This window comes from Myotis brandtii, unplaced genomic scaffold (genome assembly GCF_000412655.1).
Source record: "Myotis brandtii unplaced genomic scaffold, ASM41265v1 scaffold966, whole genome shotgun sequence".
Taxonomy (NCBI): Eukaryota; Metazoa; Chordata; class Mammalia; order Chiroptera; family Vespertilionidae; genus Myotis; species Myotis brandtii.
In genome coordinates this window covers 596,423-609,988 of record NW_005372000.1, presented here as the reverse complement: position 1 = coordinate 609,988, position 13,566 = coordinate 596,423, and the positions used below count along the sequence as shown (strand labels likewise).

The following is a 13,566-nucleotide window of genomic DNA, read 5'->3' as shown; positions in this document are numbered from 1 at the left end:
AGGAGAGAAAACTTTCACTGTGAAGTAGCCCTGAAGGAGGTCCTCACTCTGCCTTTCAGATCTTCCCTGCCCAGTCCCCACCTCTTGCTCATCCCCTCTGGGCCATCCCACTTCAGGTCCCACACATAAGCCCAGCTAGAGGCCTGCACTCACTCAGGTCATGCAAGATGGTCATCCACTCCAAAGCTCTTTTGTGTAAGTCTCCCGACTTCTGGATGGCCAGGATCTTGAACAACACCTGGAGACTCTCCTGGATGGAATCCTGCAGGCTGCTGTAATCTAAGGAAGGGTGGGCTCAGCTGAGCCGAGCTGGCAGTCAGATGAGGCAAGGGCAGGAGTGGCTAAGGCCCCAATTCACGGACACAGATCTCCAGCTTTCTCTAGAACAGTGGTCGGCAAACTGTGGCTCGCGAGCCACATGCGGCTCTTTGGCCCCTTGAGTATGGCTCTTCCACAAAATACCGACTTCTGCGCATGGGCCACGAAGTTTCAATTGCACTGTACGTGCGCCCGCATGTGGTATTTTGTGGAAGAGCCACACTCAAGGGGCCAAAGAGTCGCATGTGGCTCACGAGCCGCAGTTTGCCGACTGCTGCTCTAGAATACCCAACCACTTCTTTTCTGCCACTAGTTGAACTGTAGGCTCACCAAGAGCCACAGGGTGTCGGAAAACCTGCTTGTGTGAGTTATAATTTTGATTACAGAATTTAATCTAATATTATGTTAACCACTGAGATATATGGGTGGGGAAAAGAGCTATTGGTTCTATGGAAACTATGGAAGGCTTCAGTAAAGGTGAGTTGATAAAAACATATTAAATTAGGTATAGGCCAGCCAATTTTCAAAAATTGGAAAATTATAATAAAAATCTAGAAAAGTTCTGGTCTCAGGTAACTTCACAAATGTCTTTATGGCATTGCTCAACTTTACAGAAACTGAAATTGGAAATAGTAGACAATGCATGCGTGCAAGAAAGGAAGTGAGAGACCTATGCCAGTTCCCTAACTAATACCACCTTGAGTGCCTGTGCCCATGCTGTTCCCTCTCCCTGGCATGCCTTTCTCCCCTTGCAATTTGAGAAAACTCCTCCTCCTTCAAAAGTCAACAAAAGGCCTCCCCGCGGGGGAAGGGAAGTTTTTCTGACTCTCCCTGGTCCTTTGAAGCTGCTTTCTGAGATTCGACTGCCAGTAGTTAGGCGCTCCACCATGCACGTCTCTCTACTCTGCTCTCTCTCTCTCTCTCTCTCTCTCTCTCTCTCACTGGACTCCTGTCTGGAAATCTCAGGGTCTCCTGTGTTTGGCTCAGCAGAGGCAGGTGGGTTTGATGAGGAAGCGAAAAAGGAATGAGTGAGCAGGGCAAGAGGTCAGACAGCAGGGCACATGCTGGAGGCGTTGACATGACCATGAGGCGTTTCTTAATTCACTCAGGAAGGGGAGGACCTTTGCTGACGAGGCCAGGCGTTGCGTGGGAGTGAGGGGCCGGGAGCACCATGAAAGACATCATCTCAGAACAGAATGATGTCGCAGGCTGTCCAGCACGGATGGGGACCTGGGCTAGAGAAGCCAGATCTGGCCGGGCTCGGTGGATATGGTGGCTGAATATGACGGCCAGTGGGGGACTTTCACTGGGCCACAAGGGCTGGGTCTCACCTGAAAGGATGAAGGTGCCACTATCCTGGGCCATTACGTCCCTGTGGAGCATTTGCTTCTTGGAGCGCCCCAAGGCGGAGGGCTTGCAGGGCACGTGCAGGATGAAGTTGAGCAGGCGCAGCTTGCGCGCTTCCCAGACCTGCCGCAGCTGCTGAAGGGCCTCTTGGGCATGATTGTGCTCATTTTCATTCCGCCAGATCTGCAAGAGCTGGGGCTCAGGAACCAGGACTGGGCAAGGGCTCAGGGAATAGCACTGGAACAAGGGCCAGGCTCAGGGGAGTGCAGGTCTCAGAGACCATCAGGCTTTGGAGACGGGCCATCAGCAGCACACTCTGACCTAGGCTGCTGCCTTGAAACCCACTATGTTGCAAGGCTCCAGCTGGTTCTCATGCTCTTTTGGGGCAGAGTAAGTGTTGGGGGACATCTGCCATCCTGTGTGCCCACAACTTTGGGGCTGCCACCTACTTCCTTCCCCTGGTGGGGAGGGGAGTGCATACTCTCAGTCTCAGAGAGTCTGAACCACCCATCAGATCCCCATATGCTCTAGGCAAGCCAGCAATCTCAAACCCCCCCCCCCCCCCCACAAGCCAATATCTATTACCCCCGTGTCTCAAGGGGCTGCTGGACCTTAATTGGCTCTATTAGAGCTGAGCAAACAGAACCTGGGACCACCTCCCTCCCTCCAGAGGGCCCCACCTGATTGATTTGATCTGCAAAGTCCAGCAGTGGACAAGTGAGCAGCTGGCCCAGTGTTAGGAGTTCTACGTTGAGACTGCCCAGCCCTAAGGCTAGAGGTAGAAGGGACAACAAGTCAGAGCAACACCGGTATATGGCAGGTCTGGGACCCAGAGCCCAGCCCAGCCCAGCTCCCAGATGGCAGATCTGAGTGCAACATAGAGCCAAGAACCCCGAACCCAAAGTCCTGCGCACAGTGCAGAGCCCAGAGCTCAGACTCCAGCCTGAGCCAGCCCAGGTTAGCAGGGAGGACCCACATGGTGCTTTGGGGGTGGCAGGGAGCAACCCAGGGAAGGAAGATGTTCCCAACAAGAGTGACTGAGCTGCTGCATTGTTCTAACCCCTGTGTCCTTCCCTTCCCTTCCCCTCCTCTCTCTGACTCTACTTATAAACACACCTCGAAGGAGGACTTGGAAGTTGAGGCCATGCAGCTGGAGGCTGCTCAGCTTGGTGAGCAAGGGCAGGTAGATGTGGAACTCCTCCAGAATGTGGATGCAGTACTGCAGGACTGGGTTGTGCAGGCCCATGGTGGCATTCAACCGGGCCACCTCTGTCAGCCAGCCCTCTATCTTCTCCTGGGCCATAGGCAGGCTGAACTGTAGGGAGAAGGGCTCAGTGTCAGCTGGAGACCCTCCCCCACCTCACCCCCCTGCAGGCTCTCCATTCCCAGGCAGGAGTTCCAAGGAAGGGTGTCAGCACCTTGGCAAAAGCCATGCACTTCCAATCGCTGATGTTTTCAGAGATGACTCGGTACAGGTGCCAGATGCTCTGCTGATGCAGGATAGGATGGATCCCACAGATTGGCAAGGGCACGGGACTCTCATCCCCTGTGGGACAGGGCTGGCTGAGGCCTGGGTTATGTGTGGGGGCGAGGGCGTGGTGGGGGGTGGTCAGTCAAGAGCCCATGATGACAGAAGGCAGGGTCCCAAAAGTGCCAGAGTCGGGGGCGGGGGTCCAAAATTGTTTAGTAGAACAATGGAGGTGGAGACAATCCAAGGGACAGTTGTCCCAAGGACAGGCTATCTGAGACAACCCAATGGCAGTACAAGGGAAGGGCTCCTCTTCCATTATTCTCCATCTCACTCACCTGACTCAGGCCACAGCAGGCTCCTTACTGTGGCTCAGGTTCCCAGGGGCTCCCTCCTGCCGGGGGTCCTTGACTGACCGATTATTCTGGAGCACTGTTCCCTCAGAGAACCAGGGGCTCCCGCGCTCACCAAATTCAAGCCCTTGCTCAAAACTCTCCTTTTTAATGAGGCCTAAGCAGCCCACCTCTTTAAGAACATTCCCCACAGCCTTTCTTATTATTAGTGTGGATAATACATTCCGGGTTTTCCAGTCGTTTCATTTGAACTTTGGTGCTCAAATTGTCCCAGATTTGGCCAGTTGGTGTCCCTTCTGTGTCCTTGTGACATGCTCCCATCACTTTTTAAAAGAAGTTCACATTTCCTTACTTTCTGGTTGAAAAGATATTCCAGGCTCATCTTATACCTGCCCTGCCACCACCCTGGGATCATCCATTCCCTGAGGAGCCCTGGGTCCTAGCCACAGCAATGATATTAGAAACCAAGACGGGGCACAGTGTGGTGCCTTGCTATTATGGACATATGCTTATATCCTTGTTCATGTGCACATAAACATGCACACACATGCAACATGTGAATGTGTGTTTTAAAATGCAATGGAAATTACAGAGTAGATACTACAGAAAGTGGAAGCTTATAAAACAAACGCAATATTTCCCCAGAACTAAAAAAAAAAAAAGAGGTGATGATAAAGAAGATAAAAAGTGGAGGAGTGATCCAGAAAATCCAATACACAAATAAGAATTCTGGAAGGAGGCCAGAGCAAACATAAGAACCATTTTAAGTAATTGATAAACATATCATCTACAAAGGGGAAAATAAGATTGATATTTGTCCACAATGCTACATGTCGAAGACAGTGATATAATACCTAAACTTGAGGAAAACCTCAGAATTCAATATTTAGCCAAGCTGTGATATAAGGACATTAGAAAGGGCATTTTCAGCATAGGAACTTAGAAACATTAACCCCTCTAATTTTCTTCCTAGAAAAACAAACAAACAACCTCAAACATGACAGCCATCCAAGGAAAGAACAAAAATAATGAAAAGATGTGGTATTTTTAAAAATGGTAATTCATAAACAAAACCAGGAATCCTTAGATGTCCAAATAGTTGCTAACATGGTTATAAAACAAAGCAAAGGTCAAAAGTAAAGAGTAAAAGATGCCTAATGAAAAATAAAGGTAGTTTTAATCATCTAGATCTAAGATGATTTTAACAAAACCTGGAAGTCTGGTGAGGAGACAGGGAAGAAAGAAGTAAAAGCCATGCTGTGGGGTTTCCTGGGCCTTGCACTACAGGGCCTGCATCCACTGCTGTGCTTTTTCACAAACATCTCCAAAACTAGCAGGAAAGGTCAAGGTCCGCGGTCAAGGTCCGAGTAGAGGATGAGGGTCTCCTAATACTTAGCTAAAGAAAAAGTCCCTTGCTTGAGGATGGTCCCAGTGTCCAACATCTCACACTTGGCCAACAGCCCTGAACTTGGGAGGCCCACAGGGAGAGGTGGTCATAGTGAGGTTGGCCAAGAAGCAACTGAGAAGCAATGCGTCTTTGAACGGACGGAAGTGACTGATAGAAGTGACGGCACCTGAGGAAAAAAGGAACCTGAGCCCACACTGTTCTTTACAGGCAGAAGGGAAGGAGCGGCACCGCTGCATGGAAGACGGAAGACCAGGAGTTTTGTGCTGTGGGCCACTGAGGCCCCAGCAGCTGACTCTACACCACACTGGCTGGAAGCATGAAGACCATGTTCACCGGGGCCTGCTGCCCGGTGCAGGGCTGGGTTGAACAGGGCTACACAAAGGCTGGTACTACTATAAGGATGCCTTCGCCTTCTCCTGCACAGGTTTAGCCCTCTGACCCCATCACATCCTAAGGGAACATTCCCGTCTGTCTTCCCTCCCAGACTGTGAGTCCCGTCTCCCCATCCTAAGCACCGCACTATATCCAATGTATGAAGATTCTGTCCTGCAATTTTCACAGATAAAAGAGACCAGTGAAGGTGTGAGATCCCCGGAACTTGCTTAGGGGCACACAGGACACAGGACCTTGAGTCCAAACCCTTCTCTCAGCGGGGTTGCTCAGATATTCCAGGCTCATCTTATACCTGCCCTGCCACCACCCTGGGATCATCCATTCCCTGAGGAGCCCTGGGTCCTAGCCACAGCAATGATATTAGAAACCAAGACGGGGCACAGTGTGGTGCCTTGCTATTATGGACATATGCTTATATCCTTGTTCATGTGCACATAAACATGCACACACATGCAACATGTGAATGTGTGTTTTAAAATGCAATGGAAATTACAGAGTAGATACTACAGAAAGTGGAAGCTTATAAAACAAACGCAATATTTCCCCAGAACTAAAAAAAAAAAAAGAGGTGATGATAAAGAAGATAAAAAGTGGAGGAGTGATCCAGAAAATCCAATACACAAATAAGAATTCTGGAAGGAGGCCAGAGCAAACATAAGAACCATTTTAAGTAATTGATAAACATATCATCTACAAAGGGGAAAATAAGATTGATATTTGTCCACAATGCTACATGTCGAAGACAGTGATATAATACCTAAACTTGAGGAAAACCTCAGAATTCAATATTTAGCCAAGCTGTGATATAAGGACATTAGAAAGGGCATTTTCAGCATAGGAACTTAGAAACATTAACCCCTCTAATTTTCTTCCTAGAAAAACAAACAAACAACCTCAAACATGACAGCCATCCAAGGAAAGAACAAAAATAATGAAAAGATGTGGTATTTTTAAAAATGGTAATTCATAAACAAAACCAGGAATCCTTAGATGTCCAAATAGTTGCTAACATGGTTATAAAACAAAGCAAAGGTCAAAAGTAAAGAGTAAAAGATGCCTAATGAAAAATAAAGGTAGTTTTAATCATCTAGATCTAAGATGATTTTAACAAAACCTGGAAGTCTGGTGAGGAGACAGGGAAGAAAGAAGTAAAAGCCATGCTGTGGGGTTTCCTGGGCCTTGCACTACAGGGCCTGCATCCACTGCTGTGCTTTTTCACAAACATCTCCAAAACTAGCAGGAAAGGTCAAGGTCCGCGGTCAAGGTCCGAGTAGAGGATGAGGGTCTCCTAATACTTAGCTAAAGAAAAAGTCCCTTGCTTGAGGATGGTCCCAGTGTCCAACATCTCACACTTGGCCAACAGCCCTGAACTTGGGAGGCCCACAGGGAGAGGTGGTCATAGTGAGGTTGGCCAAGAAGCAACTGAGAAGCAATGCGTCTTTGAACGGACGGAAGTGACTGATAGAAGTGACGGCACCTGAGGAAAAAAGGAACCTGAGCCCACACTGTTCTTTACAGGCAGAAGGGAAGGAGCGGCACCGCTGCATGGAAGACGGAAGACCAGGAGTTCTGTGCTGTGGGCCACTGAGGCCCCAGCAGCTGACTCTACACCACACTGGCTGGAAGCATGAAGACCATGTTCACCGGGGCCTGCTGCCCGGTGCAGGGCTGGGTTGAACAGGGCTACACAAAGGCTGGTACTACTATAAGGATGCCTTCGCCTTCTCCTGCACAGGTTTAGCCCTCTGACCCCATCACATCCTAAGGGAACATTCCCGTCTGTCTTCCCTCCCAGACTGTGAGTCCCGTCTCCCCATCCTAAGCACACTACTATATCCAATGTATGAAGATTCTGTCCTGCAATTTTCACAGATAAAAGAGACCAGTGAAGGTGTGAGATCCCCGGAACCTTAGGGGCAGGGGGGTGGAGGGGGCGGGGACCCTCGGTACCAGTGAAGGTGGTATAGGCGTGGTGCAGTTCGCTGAGGTAGCTGGTGGTATCCTGGAACTGTTGCCCCAGGGCGATGAGCTGGTTCTCCATGCTCTTCTGCTCCTGTGCAGGGTCCAGGTAGGGGCTGGACAGGGCCTTCCCGATCAGGCTGTCCAGCTCGGCCAGCGCCGCCGCCATCAGCTGCTGCAGCTTGGGCACGATGACATGTCGCTTGCTGAGCAGGAACTCAGAGGCCTGGCTTCTCTCAAACTGAAATGCCTCCCACAGATCCAGGAGCTGGGGGGCAGGCAGAGGGCAGTCAGGCCCACGTGCTTGTGAGGGAGGAGGGCCGGGAGGGAGGGGTGGCTCCCGGGGTTGCCTTCTCACCGAGATGTCCAGCACCTCGGTGTCCGCACTGAAGAGACTGAAGTGTTTGCGGATGAGCTCGTGGAGGGCCCGTATGTATTCTGTCCGTTCCTCCAGCTCGCTGTACTGCTCATGGGCCTTGTTCAACTGCAGGGGCCCGCAGCATGAGACCGGCACCCCCCGCCACAACCCAGCAGCACCCCGATGGGCACACCCACCTGCTGGAGGCTGCAGACTCCAGCTGCCTTCCTGTAACCCACTGGGAGCAGGGGCAGTCTGAGGTCACGCCACATCTCATCCAGGCCTCTCTGCAGACGGCACTGCTCCGCCCCCTCCACATCATTACCCTGAGACAGGGCAACTGATCCCTATCTGACTGGACAGGAGCAGACCTTTGTCTCTGAAAGCAGGACAGTGTCTCTCTCTTCTCCTGGGGGCCTCCCCCTGCCCTGGGGAAACTGAGCCAGGAGAGCAGGGCGAGAGGTAGCAAGGGCAGGTCACCCATGTGAGCGCAGTCTAAGAGCCTCGGCCCTGCTGGGAGCTCAGCTGAGTCCTGCTGAGCGTCTGAGCAGGATGGGCCCCAGGGAAGGCTGGGAAGGAAGGAGGGGGAGGGCCCACCTTCTGGGAGCACCGGGCAATGGTGTGAATGTCGGAGTTGATGATTTGGAAGGCTTCGATGAAATCTGTGAGCTCCTTCATCAGTTGTTGGCTGCGGCTCCAGCTCTCGCCCTGGACATGCTTAAGAATTTCCTTCCTGATGCTCCCCAGCTTGGATTCTGAACACAGAGGAGGGTGAGGTGTTAAGGGGTACACAACAAAAGGGGTGCTGAGGGAGTGCTGTGGGCCCAGAGTGGGAGTGGGAAGGGGACACCAGACCATGAATTCATTCCCTCGCTCACTGAACGCTTACTGGAGCCCGGCCCAGTGTCCGATCAGCTGCTAAGCACCGGGGCCTGTGCTGGGCCCGGGTACACAAGAGTGAGTGAGTGAGACAGAAAGGGTTTCCAGCCAAGGAAGCTTACAATATGGTGGCAGAGACAGATACATAAACAGATCATCAAAAACCAATGTGATAAGTGCCCACGAGTCCTCAACCTGGCATAGTGAGAAGAGGCAAGGCCCAGGGAGGCTGGGAAAAGCCTCAGAGAGGGGGACATTGGAGCTGAATGTGTTGAGCAGTTCATGCTCCGAGGGGCAAAGGCACAGCACACAGATGAAACATGTGCCAAGGCATGGGGATGACATGGTTATGAATAGCAGAATGCCCTACTGCAGACGAGGGCCTTCTGCCTGGGGAGTCTTACTGCTTCTGCTCTGATAGAAGAGACAGCGAGAAGAGTGGGTCATCGGCCTTTTCCTTTTAAGGGTGTAAGGGAAGAGGATACGGGGCTAGGAGACAAGCATGGGAGCTGCCTTTGACCATAAGAACAAGCCTATTGTGTCGAGGGCAGGAATAATATCAAGATGGGACCTCATCAAACCTAAGATGCTACCAATTGTAGGAGGCACCATTCTTTCATAGACCACAAAAAAAAGGAAAAAGTGATGCCATCTAAACTCTGACATGCCATCCATCTTAATATACCCCTTAAGTTCAGAAATGTTAAAATAATGCACAGAAGAGCATAGAAATGTGATATAAACGATACCACAAAATACAGTGCCATTACATGCCCGATACAATGTCAACTACTTTGCCTGTATGAACCCATTTAATCCTCACAAAAACCCTCTGAGGTATATATTATTATTGCCCCTATCTTACAGAGAAGCAAACTGAGGCTCAGAGTGGTTAAGTAACTATCAACATCACACAGCGGCAGAGCAAGGACTCAAACTCAGACAGCCTGGCTCCACTCTGTTACACTTTTTGTTTTGTTTTGAGGGGTGAAAAGTAAATCAGCTTATCCCCTATGAGCACCTCTTCCACTGCAACGGGGGGCAGCAAGTTCCAGGGACACGTAATTGAGACATACTGGGGATGGCCCTTCTGGGGTCTTGGAGGACATAACCAAGAGGACTGGGCACCAAGAGCTGAGAAAACCAAGAGAAAGGGAACCTATTGAGGGGCACACAAGTAGAAGAGAACACAAGGATTCGAACTTACCCTTTTCAAACTATCCCTCTGGCCTATGACAGGAGCTAGGCCATTGCCATGGTGCTGCTTTTGGACCTGCAGCATCAGGCAGTGAAGGCAGAGAGGAGCTCAACAGCGACACGGTGTGGCACAAAGGAGCAATGGACTGATAAAGTGCCACGTTTAGGCTGAAGTTAGAAATGGATGGGAGGGGTGGGGGGGGTAATAGATTTGAGAGGTATTTAGGAGACAGACGCACGGAAATGATTTGGCGACAGGTTGGATGTGGTGGAGTTAGGGAAAGGAAAGAGTAAAGGATGAAGTTAAGCCCTAACCAGTTTGGCTCAATGGAGAGAGCGTGGGCCTGCGGACTGAAGGGTCCCAGGTTCGATTCCGGTCAAGGGCATGTGCCTTGGTTTCGGCACATTCCCAGTGTGGGGTGTGCAGGAGGCAGCTGACCAATGTTTCTAACTCTCTATCCCTCTCCCTTCCTCTCTGTGAAAAAATCAATAAAATATATATTTTTAAAAAGGATGAAGTTAAAGTTTTGATAAGAACAACTCACCATAGTGGGTAATTATATCATTCACTGTTCAAGGGAGCCCAGTGAGGAGAGCAACAGAGTAGCAGGATAAAAAGGTAAACTCAGCAAGAAGGATTACAGCAGACAGAAGAGAATAAGGTGACATGAAAAAATTAAGCACCCACTGCATGCCATACTCAATGCTGGGAATATCACACATGATACCTCATTCAATCTTCCCTGCCATGACCCTGGGAGTGACTTCCATTATTTTGCCCATGTTATAAATAACACTGAAGCTCGGTGACTTAAGGTCACACGCATCAGTGGAAAACAGAGCCAGGATCCTGAACGCCATGCTTTCTCTCTCCATCTGCTCTTTTTGAAGAAGCCAGTTGATTCTGGACTAAGAATCAAGAAGCCAACAAACTAGAAAGGACACAGGCTTTCCAAGTACCAGTGGAGCAAAGGCTGCCCTGAACAGGGTCAGAACAAAAGCAGGCCAATCACAGGCCCTCTCTCTTCCTTCCTTGCCAGCTTGAACCCCCTGTACATTTAGGACAGGGCGAGGGGAGGAGGGGAGCACTTTAGGCAAGTGCTTCATCGGTCGAAGAGCAAAGGCAGGGAGGGCTGGACAGGCAAGGACTTTCAGGCAAACTCTTTCAGGCCCCAGCTCCACGGCCTCCCACCTTCACAGAGAAAGCATAGGCCCGATAGTCTCTTGTCCCTGCAGGTAACGGACACTAAGATTTTTCTCAGTTGCGTTCGGTTGAACTCCACGCCATAAGAACAGGAAGCGTCAGGTGGCAGGAACATGGTTCCCAAGGAGAATGGGGAAGAGGCTGTCCTCTTCAGGGGCCACACCTGCAGTTGCACAGGGAAGGGGCTGGGACCTGGGGCTCTGGGAAGCTCTGCAGCTCCAATGAGGGGCCTGCAGCTCAGGTCCCCGGTGTACATTCCAGACACCAGCAAAGCCGCGTGGATGAGGGAAGGAGGCGGGAGGAAATGGAGGGAGGGGAAGCGGCACTCACCCAGGTCGGCCTGTATATCACGGCAGCTCAGCAGCAGCAACTTGCCTTTTGTGATCAACTCGATAGGCATCTGGGAGACGCCGGCCTGCCAACTGTCCAGGTGGCTCACCAGCGTCTGGTAGTTGCTGATAGGACAACCTCTCATAGACTCCAGCTTCTGGGGCCCCCAGGCTTGCAGAAACTTATACATGTCTGTCATCCAGTGATGGTCCCGGCAGAATTCCTGCACCTCCCACAGCATGTCCTAGGGGCAGACAAGGTGCTTAGGGCAGAGGCGGGTGGCTGTGACGCGGGTTGGCAGGCGCCCTCCCACTCCTCACGTCTCTGTTCTCACCACCAGCAGGGCCTGTTGTATAGCCAGCGCCTGCTGGATTCGCGGGTTGTTATTTAGGTCCTCTTGCAGCTGCGTGTAATTGGGGGGCAAGCACTGGCTCCGCAGCCGGTATCCACGGACCTCCAGCGCTTGGGTGATGGTGTGAGACTTCCAGGGCCACACCAATCCTACATTCGGGCCACAGAAGATCTGCACAACATCACCCTGGGACTTGGGCTTCAGGATTTCCGTGTTCGAGCCTTCTTCTTCACCTTTTTCTAGTGGGACACATGCCATAATTGTCCATGAGTGCCCTCCAGGGCCTTTACACGACCTCCCTCTCTAAAATGTGTCCACACTCACACACACACACACACACACACACACACACACCCTGCTCATGAGTGAGTTTACACGTACATCTTATTACAAACACAGTGCGCCAGACCCATGGAGGAATTCACTGGTTAGGGTTCAGGTGGAGAGAAGAGGGTTTACTCTAGCTAGTGTAAGCAGGAAGGACATTATAGAACACTAAGTGGGTTGCAAATACACAGAAGAGCTGAAAAACACTCTAGTAGCAAGGGGGTCTGGGAAGAGCAGTCTGTAGGAGGAGGTGGGAAAGGATGTTGAGCGTGCCAATACTCAGTATCCTCCTCAAGGACCCGTAAACCTGGCCTCCCTTGTAACTTCTCAGGAACTGGTTAATTGACAAAGTCTGTATTCGCATTAAAATTTTAGCCCTGCCCTGACCAGTTTGGCTCAGTGGCTAGAGCGTCCGCCTGTGGACTGAAGAGTCCCGGGTTCGATTCCGGTCAAGGGCATGTACCTTGGTTGCGGGCACATCCCCAGTGGGGGGTGTGCAGGAGGCAGCTGATCGATGTTTCTCTCTCATCGATGTTTCTAACTCTCTATCCCTCTCCCTTCCTCTCTGTAAGAAATCAATAAAATATATTTAAAAAAGAAAAAAACTTTAGCCCTAGCGGTTGCTCAGTGGTTAGAACACCGGCCCACTGACTGAAGGGTCTATAGGCTAAGGTTTGATTCTGGTCAAGGGCACGCCTCAGTTGCAGGCTCAGTCTCGGGCCCCGTGCGGAGGCAACCAATCGATGTGTCTCTTTCACATAGATATTTCTCTCTCTCTGTTTCTCCCCCTGCCTTCTACTCTCTCTAAAAATCAGTGGGAAAAAATATCCTCAGGTAAGGATTAACAACAACAACAACAACATTTTATTAAAAAGGGGGGAAAGCATCAAAATGTTTAGAAATTAGATCCTTACTAACAGCACCTAACATTATAGTGCCTGCCTCCCCCCCGCCCCCCCCACACACACCCAGTGCTCAGATCTCTTATCTGTACTCATTTTCTAAGTGAGCTCATCCAGTGTCATGGTTTTAAATACCATCTATTTGCTTCCAAATTTATCTCTAGCTCAGATCTCTCCCTGAATGCCAATCCCATTGAAACGACTGCCTACTCTACCTCTCCACTTGGATGTCTAATATGTACCTCAAGTAGGACCAAAAATGAGCTCTGATTTCTCCCTCCCCAAAACTGCTCTTCCTGCAGTCTTCCAACCTCAGCAAACGGGAACTCCATTCTTCCAGTTGCTCCAGTCAGAAATTTTAGTCTTTGACTCCTCTCTCTCTCAACACACACCCAGCGATCGCAAAATCCTGTTGGCTCTACATTAAACATATATCCAGAATCCAACCCATTCTCACCATCTCTGCCACTGCCTGCCCCTCTGCCCAGCCCAAGTCGCCATCAAATCTCACTGTCTTGTTGGCAATGCTCTTCTACCTCGCCTCCCCACTTCGGCTCTTGGCTCTCTCCCTTGCCTCCCCCTTTTCCCTGATTTTGCTTGCGGATGGGATGCTTAGAACTGCAGCTCATCTTGCCGTTATGTGGCAGTAAGCCTGAGGATGAAACGACGGTTTTGTGATTGCAGCCTCTCTTACCACACACACCCCTCTAAGCAGATGTGCCCTTACCTAAAGCTAAACCCAGGAAGGAGTTGGGGGAAGGATATAAAGAG

General features: G+C 50.6%; 1 protein-coding gene across 1 annotated transcript in view; it reads right to left on the bottom strand.

Moving 5' to 3' along the window:
* The window catches only part of DNHD1 (dynein heavy chain domain 1), a 67,312-nt gene that overhangs the window by 24,381 nt on the left and 29,365 nt on the right, over positions 1 to 13,566 (bottom strand). The window contains 9 exon segments of the mRNA XM_014533319.1: positions 154 to 279; positions 1,650 to 1,848; positions 2,346 to 2,437; positions 2,782 to 2,980; positions 3,084 to 3,211; positions 7,238 to 7,730; positions 8,202 to 8,359; positions 11,215 to 11,458; positions 11,549 to 11,805. Of these exon segments, the coding sequence (XP_014388805.1) occupies positions 154 to 279; positions 1,650 to 1,848; positions 2,346 to 2,437; positions 2,782 to 2,980; positions 3,084 to 3,211; positions 7,238 to 7,730; positions 8,202 to 8,359; positions 11,215 to 11,458; positions 11,549 to 11,805 (1,896 nt within the window).